The 11090-nt window shown below is 64.7% G+C and overlaps 2 protein-coding genes across 2 annotated transcripts in view; one reads left to right on the top strand and one right to left on the bottom strand.

Moving 5' to 3' along the window:
* Positions 1 to 11090, bottom strand: part of PPP1R1A (protein phosphatase 1 regulatory inhibitor subunit 1A) — a 48019-nt gene that overhangs the window by 19458 nt on the left and 17471 nt on the right. The gene's annotated exons all lie outside the window — the stretch shown is intronic.
* COPZ1 (COPI coat complex subunit zeta 1) lies at positions 2094 to 10268 on the top strand. The gene is made up of 6 exons (XM_056515177.1): positions 2094 to 2426; positions 5138 to 5206; positions 5963 to 6044; positions 8329 to 8420; positions 9398 to 9453; positions 10023 to 10268. The coding sequence occupies exons 1-6, from the start codon at positions 2409 to 2411 to the stop codon at positions 10150 to 10152; spliced, it is 447 nt and encodes a 148-aa protein (XP_056371152.1). The 5' UTR covers positions 2094 to 2408; the 3' UTR covers positions 10153 to 10268.

Below are 11090 nucleotides of genomic sequence, written 5' to 3'. Positions count from 1 at the left end.
GAGGACAGGGACACTGAGGGAACACTGGGGACAGGGGTACAATGGGGACACTGTGGGGACAGGGACAGAGCGGCCACAGAGGGGAGAGGGACATTGTGGGGACAGGAATGGAGGGGACAGGGATGGAGATGGGGACAGGGACACCCTGGGGATACCGTGGGGACACGGACAGAACGGCCATGGAGGGGACAGGGACACCGAGGGGACAGGGATGGAGATGGGGACAGGGATGCAATGGGGACAGGGATGGAGGGGACAGGGACACTGTGGGGACAGGGACAGAATGGCAATAGAGGGGACAGGGACACCATGGGGACAGGGATGGAGATGGGGACAGGGATACAATGGGGACAGAGATACAATGGGGACACTGTGGGGACAGGGATGGAGATGGGGACAGGGACACTGAGGGGAACCATTGGGACAGAATGGCCATGGAGGGGACAGGGACACCATGGGGACAGTGATGGAGATGGGGACAGGGACACCCTGGGGATACCATGGGGACAGGGACAGAACAGCCATGGAGGGGACAGGGACACCCAGGGGACAGGGACAGAATGGCCATGGAGGGGACAGGGATACCATGGGGACAGGGACACCCAGGGGACAGGGACAGAACGGCCATTGAGGGGACAGGGACACTGAGGGAACACTGAGGGGACAGGGACACCGAGGGGACAGGGACAGAACGGCCATGGAGGGGACAGGGACACTTGAGGGAACACTGAGGGGACAGGGACACTGGGGACAGGGACACAACAGGGACAGGCATTGAGGGGACAGGATGAGGACGGAAGGAGGGGACAAGGACAGGGATGGAGCGGCCAGGAAGGGACAGGATGGGGACAGGAGGGTTGGGGACACCGATGTGGGGGTGACCTGGAGGGGACAGGGCCAGCAGGAATGTGACACCACAGCCGGGATGTGTCACTCGCCCTGGGGACACGCAGCAGGAAGGTGTCACCGCGGGGTGACAGGTGACACAGGCGGCCGTGCCTGGGGACAGGTTTGTTGTGCGGTGACAATGTGGCAGTGACAGTGTCCCCAGGGGGGACACAGGGACACCCCAGCCCCTGGAGCTCACAGGGGACACAGGGACACATCGCTGTCCCCAACACCTGGTGGGTGACACACGGATCCCATCACTGTCCCCCCAGTGTCCCCAGCACCTGGTGGGTGACACACAGGGACACATCACTGTCCCCCAGTGTCCCCAGCACCTGGTGGGTGACACACAGGGACACATCGCTGTCCCCAGCACCTGGTGGGTGACACACAGGGTCCCATTGCTGTCCCCCAGTGTCCCCAACACCTGGTGGGTGACACACAGGGACACATCACTGTCCCCCAGTGTCCCCAACACCTGGTGGGTGACACACAGGGACACATCGCTGTCCCCAACACCTGGTGGGTGACACACAGGGACACATCACTGTCCCCCAGTGTCCCCAACACCTGGTGGGTGACACACAGGGTCCCATTGCTGTCCCCCAGTGTCCCCAACACCTGGTGGGTGACACACAGGGTCCCATTGCTGTCCCCCAGTGTCCCCAACACCTGGTGGGTGACACACAGGGTCCCATTGCTGTCCCCCAGTGTCCCCAACACCTGGTGGGTGACACACAGGGACACATCGCTGTCCCCCAGTGTCCCCAGCACCTGGTGGGTGACACACGGGTCCCATCACTGTCCCCAAGAGCTCCCAGGACCTGGTGGGTGACATTTCCCAGGTCCTCACACATGTCCCCGTCCCTGAGGGTCCCCAACACCTGAGAGGTGACACTGCCCATGTCTGGGTGGCACTGCCACCCCTCCTCAGTGGCACTGTCACCCCTCCTCGGTGGCCTCATGGAATTCTGCTGTGTCCCCACATGTCCCCAATGTCCCCAACAGGCCCCAATGTCCCAAATGTCCCCAACATCCCCAGTGTTCCAATTGTCCCCAATATCTGAAATGTCCCCAATGTCCCCCCATGACCCCAAGTGACCAAAGGTCGCGTGCGGCTCCGCCCACAGGGGCGTGGCCACGCGAGGGGAGTGCGCAACACTAGAAAGGGCGCTGCTTCCGGTCACGTGCTCGCCCAACCAGCCAATCACAGCCCGGGTCTGGCAAAGGGGTGACGTCAGCGCTTCTCTGGTTACCCTGGCAACTGCACCGCCCCCTCCGCTTCCGGGAGCGCAGCGCAGCGGTGATTGACAGCTGCTTTCTCCAATCACCGGCAGCTCAGGGAAGCGCGGGAAGGAGTGTCCCGCCCCTGATGAGGGAGCCCGCGGCGATTGGCGGGACTGGGGCGGATTTGGGCCAATCAGCGCGGAGGGGCGGGGCCGTGGAGAGTGATTGACAGGGGAGCAGCCAATCAGCGGCGGGAGCTCTTCCGGCTCCACGTCGACAGCGGCGGAGGCAAAATGGAGGCGCTGGTGCTGGTAGGGCTGAGGGGGAGAGGGGGATGGCGGCACTGGGGGGACTGGGGGACAAGGGGGGGACTGGGGGACACGGGGGGGACTGGGGGGGACTGGGGGGAACTGGGGCAAAGGGGCCGCGCCACAGCCGGGGGGCAGCGGGGTAAGGGGGGGCGGGGCTGAGGGGATGGGGGCGGTGGGGGCGAGTGAGGGGGGAAACTGGGGAAACTGGGAGAGGAATGAGGGGGGAAACTGGGGAAACTGGGAGAGGAATGAGGGGGGAAACTGGGGAAACTGGGAGAGGAACTGGGGGGAATGAGGGGGGAAACTGGGGAAACTTGGGGGAGAACTGAGGGGAATGAGGGGGGAAACTGGGAGAGGAATGAGGAGGGGAACTGGGGAAACTGGGAGAGGAATGAGGGGGGAGTGAGGGGGGAGAGGGGGGAAACTGGGAAAACTGGGAGAGGAACTGGGGGGGGGTGAGGGGGGAAACTGGGAAACTGGGGGGGAAGTGAGGGGGGAAACTGGGGAAACTGGGAGAGGAATGAGGAGGGAAACTGGGGAAACTGGGAGAGGAACTGGGGGGGAGTGAGGGGGGAAACTGGGAGAGAAACTGGGAGAGGAATGAGGAGGGAAACTGGGGAAACTGGGAGAGGAACTGGGGGGGAGTGAGGGCGGAAACTGGGAGAGGAATGAGGGGGAAAACTGGGGAAACTGGGAGAGGAACTGGGAGGGAGTGAGGGGGGAACTGAGGGGAATGAGGGGGGAAACGGAGAGGAATGAGGGGGGAGTGAGGGGGGAAACTGGGGAAACTGGGAGAGGAACTGGGAGGGAGTGAGGGGGGAAACTGGGAGGGCAGTTCTGCAGGAGCCTGGCCCATGAGCGGTGCCGTGGGTGGCCCTGGGTGACAGTTGGTGGCCTTGGGTGACCATTGGTGACCATTGGTGACCATTGGTGGCTTTGGATAAGCATTGATGACAGTTGGTGGCCTTGGGTGACTATTGGTGACAGTTGGTGACAATTGAGTGACCATTGGTGCCGGTTGGTGGCTTTGGGTGACCATTGGTGACCATTGAGTGCCCCTTGGTGGCTGTTGGTGACAGCGGGTGGCCGTTGGTGACACTGGGTGCCCGGGCCGAGGTTCTGTCCTACACTCCGGCTGTGGCTCTGGGCAGTCAGTGCATCACAGAACTTGGTCCCGGGAGCCCCGAGCGACGGCACCGGGACAGGGACAGGGACAGGGACAGGGGGACATGGGGACAGGGACAGGGGAGAGGGACAGGGGGATACAGGGACAGGGACAGGGACTGGGACATGGGGACAAAGGGGACAGGGGGACAGGGACAGGGACAGGGAGACGGGGACAGGGGGACATGGGAACAGGGACATGGGGACAGGGGATACAGGGACAGGGGATACAGGACAGGGACAGGGGGACATGGGGACAGGGACAGGTGAGGGGACATGGGGACAGGGGACAGGGGGACAGGGACAGGGGACAGTGAGGGGACAGGGACAGGGAGGGACATGGGGACAGGGACAGGGACAGGGAGAGGGACAGGGGGACATGGGGACAGGGACATGGGACAGGGACATGGGGACAGGGAGAGGGACAGGGGACAGTGAGGGGACAGGGGACAGGTGGGACATGTGGGACAGGGACAGGGGACAGGGAACAGGGACATGGGACAGGGACAGGGAGGGGACATGGGGACAGGGGACAGGGACATGGGGACAGAGGGACAGGGGACACTGGGACAGGGGACAGAGGGACAGGGGGCACTGGGACAGGGACAGGGGCAGGGACAGTGGGACATGGGGACAGGGACAGGGGGACACTGGGACAGGGGACAGGTGGACATGTGGGACATGTGGGACCGTCACAGGGACACGGTGACACAGGGACAGCAGCTGCCCTGACCCCTGCACAGCCTCCCGCAGTGTCCCCCGTGCTGGGTGACACGGGCTGTCCCTGTCCCTGGGGGGTGGCAGTGACAGTGTCCCTGTCCCTGGGGTGATGTGGTACTGTCCCTGTCCCTGGGTGACATTGCTGTCCCTGTCCCTGTCCCTGTCCCCATCCCTGGGTGGCAGTGCTGTCCCTGTCCCTGTCCCTGTCCCTGTCCCTGTCCCCGTCCCCGGGTGGCAGTGCTGTCCCTGTCCCTGTCCCCGTCCCCGTTCCTGGTGGCAGTGCTGTCCCTGTCCCTGTCCCTGTCCCTGTCCCCGGGTGGCAGTGCTGTCCCTGTCCCTGTCCCTGTCCCCATCCCTGGGTGGCAGTGCTGTCCCTGTCCCCGTCCCCGGGTGGCAGTGCTGTCCCTGTCCCTGTCCCCGGGTGGCAGTGCTGTCCCTGTCCCTGTCCCTGTCCCTGTCCCCGGGTGGCAGTGCTGTCCCTGTCCCTGTCCCCGGGTGGCAGTGCTGTCCCTGTCCCTGTCCCTGTCCCTGTCCCTGGGTGGCAGTGCTGTCCCTGTCCCCGTCCCCGGGTGGCAGTGCTGTCCCTGTCCCTGTCCCCGGGTGGCAGTGCTGTCCCTGTCCCTGTCCCTGTCCCTGTCCCCGGGTGGCAGTGCTGTCCCTGTCCCTGTCCCTGTCCCTGTCCCCGGGTGGCAGTGCTGTCCCTGTCCCTGTCCCTGTCCCCGTTCCTGGTGGCAGTGCTGTCCCTGTCCCTGTCCCCGTTCCTGGTGGCAGTGCTGTCCCTGTCCCTGTCCCCGTCCCCGGTGGCAGTGCTGTCCCTGTCCCCGCAGGAGCCGTCCCTGTACACGGTCAAGGCCATCATCATCCTGGACAACGACGGCGAGCGGCTCTTCGCCAAGGTGGGGACACTGGGGACACTGGGGACACTGGGGACACTGGGGACAGGGAGGGGACAGCAGGGGACAAGGAGGGGACAGGGAGGGGTCACTGGCCTGCGGGGGGGATGTGGCTTTGGAGCAGGGACAGGGTTGGTGGCCCAGGTGTCAAGCGGTGGCCGATGTCCCTGTCCCATCTTGAGTGTTCCTGTCCCCAATGTCCTCAATGTCCCAATGTCCCAATGTCCCAATGTCCCAATGTCCCCAATGTCCCAATGTCCCCAATGTCCCCAATGTCCCCAATGTCCCTGATGTCCCCAATATCCCCAATGTCCCAGTGTCCCCAATGTCCCAATGTCCCCAATGTCCCCAATGTCCCAATGTCCCCAATGTCCCCCAATGTCCCAATGTCCCTGATGTCCCCAATGTCCCCAATGTCCCCAATGTCCCCAATGTCCCAATGTCCCCAATGTCCCCACTGTCCCCAATGTCCCCAATGTCCCAATGTGCCCAATGTCCCAATGTCCCCAATGTCCCCAATGTCCCCAATGTCCCAATGTCCCCAATGTCCCCAATGTCCCCAATGTCCCAATGTCCCAATGTCCCCACTGTCCCCAATGTCCCAATGTCCCAATGTCCCCAATGTCCCAATGTCCCCACTGTCCCCAATGTCCCCCAATGTCCCCCAATGTCCCCACTGTCCCCAATGTCCCCCAATGTCCCCGCTGTCCCCAATGTCCCCATGTCCCCATGTCCCATGTCCCTCTGTCCCTGTCCCAGTACTACGATGACACGTACCCCAGTGTGAAGGAGCAGCGCGCCTTCGAGAAGAACATCTTCAGCAAAACCCACCGCAGTGACAGTGAGTGACACGGGACACGGGACACGGGGACACTGGGGGCACTGGGGACACTGGGATGGCACTGGGGACACTGGGGGCACTGGGACACTGGGGGCACTGGGGTGGGATACTGGGATGGCGGTGGGGACACTGGGGATACTGGGAGTGGCACTGGGAGGGTACTGGGGATACTGGGATGGACACTGGGGATACTGGGGATACTGGGACACTGGGCGGCACTGGGGACACTGGGGGGCACTGAGGGTGGCACTGAGAGTGGCACTGGGGACACTGGGGACACTGGGGGACACTGGGGGGGGCACTGGGAGGGGCACTGGGGTGGCACTGGGGGGCGCTGAGGGTGGAACTGGGGTGGCACTGGGGACACTGGGGGGCACTGAGGGTGGCACTGGGGGCACTGAGGGTGGCACTGGGGTGGCACTGGGGACACTGGGGGGCACTGAGGGTGGCACTGGGGGGCACTGAGGGTGGCACTGGGGGCACTGAGGGTGGCACTGGGGTGGCACTGGGGACACTGGGGGGCACTGGGGACACTGGGGGGCACTGGGGACACTGGGGGCACTGGGACACTGGGGGCACTGGGGATACTGGGGACACTGGGGATACTGGGAGTACTGGGAGGTACTGGGGGGATATACTGGGATGGACACTGGGGATACTGGGGATACTGGGACACTGGGCGGCACTGGGGACACTGGGGGGCACTGAGGGTGGCACTGAGAGTGGCACTGGGGACACTGGGGACACTGGGGGACACTGGGGGGGGCACTGGGAGGGGCACTGGGGTGGCACTGGGGGGCGCTGAGGGTGGAACTGGGGTGGCACTGGGGACACTGGGGGGCACTGAGGGTGGCACTGGGGGCACTGAGGGTGGCACTGGGGTGGCACTGGGGACACTGGGGGGCACTGAGGGTGGCACTGGGGGGCACTGAGGGTGGCACTGGGGGCACTGAGGGTGGCACTGGGGTGGCACTGGGGACACTGGGGGGCACTGAGGGTGGCACTGGGGGCACTGAGGGTGGCACTGGGGTGGCACTGGGGACACTGGGGGGCACTGAGGGTGGCACTGGGGGCACTGAGGGTGGCACTGGCTGGCCCTGGGGACACTGGGGGGACACTTGGCACTGGGGACACTGTGGGGGGCACTGGGAGGGGCACTGGGGTGGCACTGGGGACACTGAGGGTGGCCCTGGGTGGCACTGGGTGTCCCTGGGTGTCCCTGGGGCCAGGGCAGGTGCCAGGTGCCAGGTGTGTGTGCCAGGTGTGTGTGTGCCAGGTGCCGGGTGTGTGTGCCAGGTGCCGGGTGCCAGGTGTGTGTGCCAGGTGCCAGGTGCGTGTGCCAGGTGTGTGTGCCAGGTGCCGGGTGTGTGTGCCAGGTGCGTGTGCCAGGTGACAGGTGACAGGTGCCAGGTGCGTGTGCCAGGTGTGTGTGCCAGGTGCCGGGTGCCAGGTGTGTGTGCCAGGTGCCAGGTGCCAGGTGCGTGTGCCAGGTGACAGGTGACAGGTGCCAGGTGCGTGTGCCAGGTGCGTGTGCCAGGTGCCAGGTGCCAGGTGCGTGTGCCAGGTGCCAGGTGTGTGTGCCAGGTGCCAGATGCCAGGTGCGTGTGCCAGGTGCCAGGTGCCAGGTGTGTGTGCCAGGTGTGTGTGCCAGGTGCCAGGTGTGTGTGTGCCAGGTGCCAGGTGCCAGGTGACAGGTGCCAGGTGCGTGTGCCAGGTGTGTGTGCCAGGTGCCAGTGCCAGGTGCCAGGTGTGTGTGCCAGGTGCCAGGTGCCAGGTGCGTGTGCCAGGTGCCAGGTGCCAGGTGTGTGTGCCAGGTGCCAGGTGTCAGGTGCGTGTGCCAGGTGCCAGTGCCAGGTGCCAGGTGTGTGTGTGCCAGGTGCCAGGGCAGGTGCCAGGTGCCAGGTGTGTGTGCCAGGTGTGCCAGGTGTGCCAGGTGCCAGGTGTGCCAGGTGCCAGGTGTGTGTGCCAGGTGCGTGTGCCAGGTGCCAGGTGCCAGGTGCGTGTGCCAGGTGCCAGGTGCCAGGTGCGTGTGCCAGGTGTGTGTGCCAGGTGCCAGGTGCCAGGTGCGTGTGCCAGGTGCCAGGTGCCAGGTGTGTGTGCCAGGTGCCAGGTGCCAGGTGCGTGTGCCAGGTGTGTGTGCCAGGTGCCAGGTGCCAGGTGCCAGGTGTCAGGTGCGTGTGCCAGGTGCCAGTGCCAGGTGCCAGGTGTGTGTGCCAGGTGCGTGTGCCAGGTGTGTGTGTGTGTGCCAGGTGCCAGGTGTGTGTGCCAGGTGTGTGTGTGCCAGGTGAGATCGCGCTGCTGGAGGGACTGACCGTGGTGTACAAGGGCAGCATCGACCTGTACTGCTACGTCATCGGCAGCGCCCACCAGAACGAGGTGGGACAGGGACAGGGACAGGGGGGGACTGGGGACACTGAGGGGACATGGGGACACTGGGGGAACATGGGGACATTGGGGGCACTGAGACACTGAGGGGACATGGGGACATTGGGGGCACTGAGACACTGAGGGGACACTGGGACACTGAGGGGACATGGGGAAATTGGGGACACTGAGACACTGAGGGGACATGGGGACACTGCAGGGACATGGGGACACAGAGACACTGAGGGGACACTCGGGACAGTGCAGGGACATGGGGACATTGGGGGCACTGAGACACTGAAGGGACATGGGAACATGGGGACAGTGACGACAGTGGGGACACTGGGGGGACACAGAGACACTGAGGGGACACGGGGACACTGGGGACACTGCAGGGACATTGGGGACACTGGGGGCATGGGGACACTACAGGGACACAGCGACATTGGGGACACTGGGACATGGGAGCACTACAGGGACATGGGGACACAGAGACAATGAGAGGACACGGGGACACGGGAGCACTGCAGGGACATGGGGACACTGAGGGGACATGGGGACACTGAGGGGACATGGGGACACTGGGGACATGGGAGGCAGGGGGAGCTTGGGGACACTGGGGGACATTGGGGGACTTGGGGACAATGAGACACAGCTGGGACTTGGGGCGCCATGGGGACATTGCAGGGGACATGGGGACACAGGAGGGGGGAACACTGTGGGGACACCCAGGGGTGGTGGCAGGGGCAGGGGGACAGAGGGAACACTGTCAGTGACCCTGTGTGTCCCTGTGTGTCCCCTGTGTGTCCCCTGTGTGTCCCTGTGTGTCCCCTGCTGTCCCCAATGTCCCCTGTGTCTCCTCTGTCCCTTTCTGTGTCCCCCTGTGTCCCTCTCTGTGTCCCCTCTGTCCCTCTCTGTGTCCCCTGTGTCCCTCTCTCTGTGTCCCCTCTGTCCCTCTCTCTGTCCCCTGTGTCCCTCTCTGTCCCCAGCTGATGCTCACGGCCGTGCTCAACTGCCTGTTCGACTCCCTGAGCCAAATGCTGAGGTAGGGGGGACACCTGGGGACACCTGGGGACATCTGGGGGGACCTGGGGACACCTGGGACACCTGGGGACACCTGGGGACACCTGGGGCACAACTGGGACACCTGGGGACACCTGGGACACCTGGGGACAACTGGGGACAACTGGGACACCTGGGGACACCTGGGACACCTGGGGACAACTGGGGGACACCTGGGGACACCTGGGGGGACACTTGGGACACCTGAGACACCTGGGGGGACACTGGGGACATCTGGGGGGACCTGGGGACACCTGGGGGGATACCTGGGGACACCTGGGGACACCTGTGGACCTTGGGGACACCCGGGTGTTTTGGTGTCCCCCAAGGGCTGTGGCACAGGTTGTGGGGAGCCGGGGGGGGGGGGCGGATCCCTTGTCTGGGGGTGTCCCCATGCCCTGGGGTGGCCCTGTGGGGGTGTCCCCAATGTCCCCAATGTCCCCAGTGTCCCCAGTCCCCCCAGTGTCCCCATCCCCACAGTGTCCCCAGTATCCCAGTGTCCCCAGTCCCCCCAGTATCCCCAGTGTCCCCAGTCCCGCTGTGTCCCCCCAGGAAGAGCGTGGAGCGCCGGGCGCTGCTGGACAACATGGAGGGGCTGTTCCTGGCCGTGGACGAGATCGTGGACGGAGGGTGGGGCCGTGTCACCTGTCCTGGGGCTGATTGTCACCTGTCCTGGGGCTGATTGTCACCTGTCCTGGGGGATGTCACCTGTCCTGGGGCCGGTGTCACCTGTCCTGGGGCTGATTGTCACCTGTCCTGGGGCTGTCACTTACCCTGGGGATGTCACCTGTCCTGGGGATGTCACCTGTCCTTGGGGGGGCTGTCACCTGTCCTGGGGCTGGTGTCACCTGTTCTGGGGCTGTCACCTGTTCTGGGGCTGATTGTCACCTGTCCTGGGGATGTCACTTGTCCTGGGGGATGTCACCTGTCCTGAGGCTGATTGTCACCTGTCCTGGGGCCGGTGTCACCTGTCCTGGGGGATGTCACCTGTCCTGGGGCTGTCACTTACCCTGGGGGATGTCACCTGTCCTGGGGGATGTCACCTGTCCTGGGGCTGATTGTCACCTGTCCTGGGGCTGTCACTTACCCTGGGGGATGTCACCTGTCCTTGGGGGGGCTGTCACCTGTCCTGGGGCTGGTGTCACCTGTTCTGGGGCTGATTGTCACCTGTCCTGGGGATGTCACCTGTCCTGGGGGCTGTCACCTGTCCTGGGGGGCTGTCACCTGTCCTGGGGCTGGTGTCACCTGTCCTGGGCTGATGTCACCTGTCCTGGGCTGATGTCACCTGTCCTGGGGGATGTCACCTGTCCTGGGGCTGGTGTCACCTGTCCTGGGGGATGTCACTTACCCTGGGGGATGTCACCTGCCCCTGGGGATGTCACCTGTCCTGGGGGGCTGTCACCTGTCCTGGGGCTGGTGTCACCTGTCCTGGGCTGATGTCACCTGTCCTGGGCTGATGTCACCTGTCCTGGGGGGCTGTCACCTGTCCTGGGGCCGGTGTCACCTGTCCTGGGGCTGTCACCTGTCCTGGGCTGATGTCACCTGCCCTGGGGATGTCACCTGTCCTGGGCTGGTGTCACCTGTCCTGCGGCCGGTGTCACCTGTCCTTGGGGGCTGTCA

The sequence above is a fragment of the Oenanthe melanoleuca genome, linkage group LGE22 (assembly GCF_029582105.1).
Source record: "Oenanthe melanoleuca isolate GR-GAL-2019-014 linkage group LGE22, OMel1.0, whole genome shotgun sequence".
NCBI classification, from domain to species: domain Eukaryota; kingdom Metazoa; phylum Chordata; class Aves; order Passeriformes; family Muscicapidae; genus Oenanthe; species Oenanthe melanoleuca.
The sequence above is the reverse complement of the archived record's forward strand: the minus strand, read 5'-3'. Positions and strand labels throughout refer to the sequence as shown.

Bases quoted from the DNA above. Each gene is read 5' to 3' on its own strand.
- COPZ1 (XM_056515177.1), top strand. The intron at 6,045-8,328 runs GTGAGTGACACG...TGTGTGTGCCAG, and splicing joins CAAAACCCACCGCAGTGACA to GTGAGATCGCGCTGCTGGAG. The intron at 8,421-9,397 runs GTGGGACAGGGA...CTCTGTCCCCAG, and splicing joins GCAGCGCCCACCAGAACGAG to CTGATGCTCACGGCCGTGCT.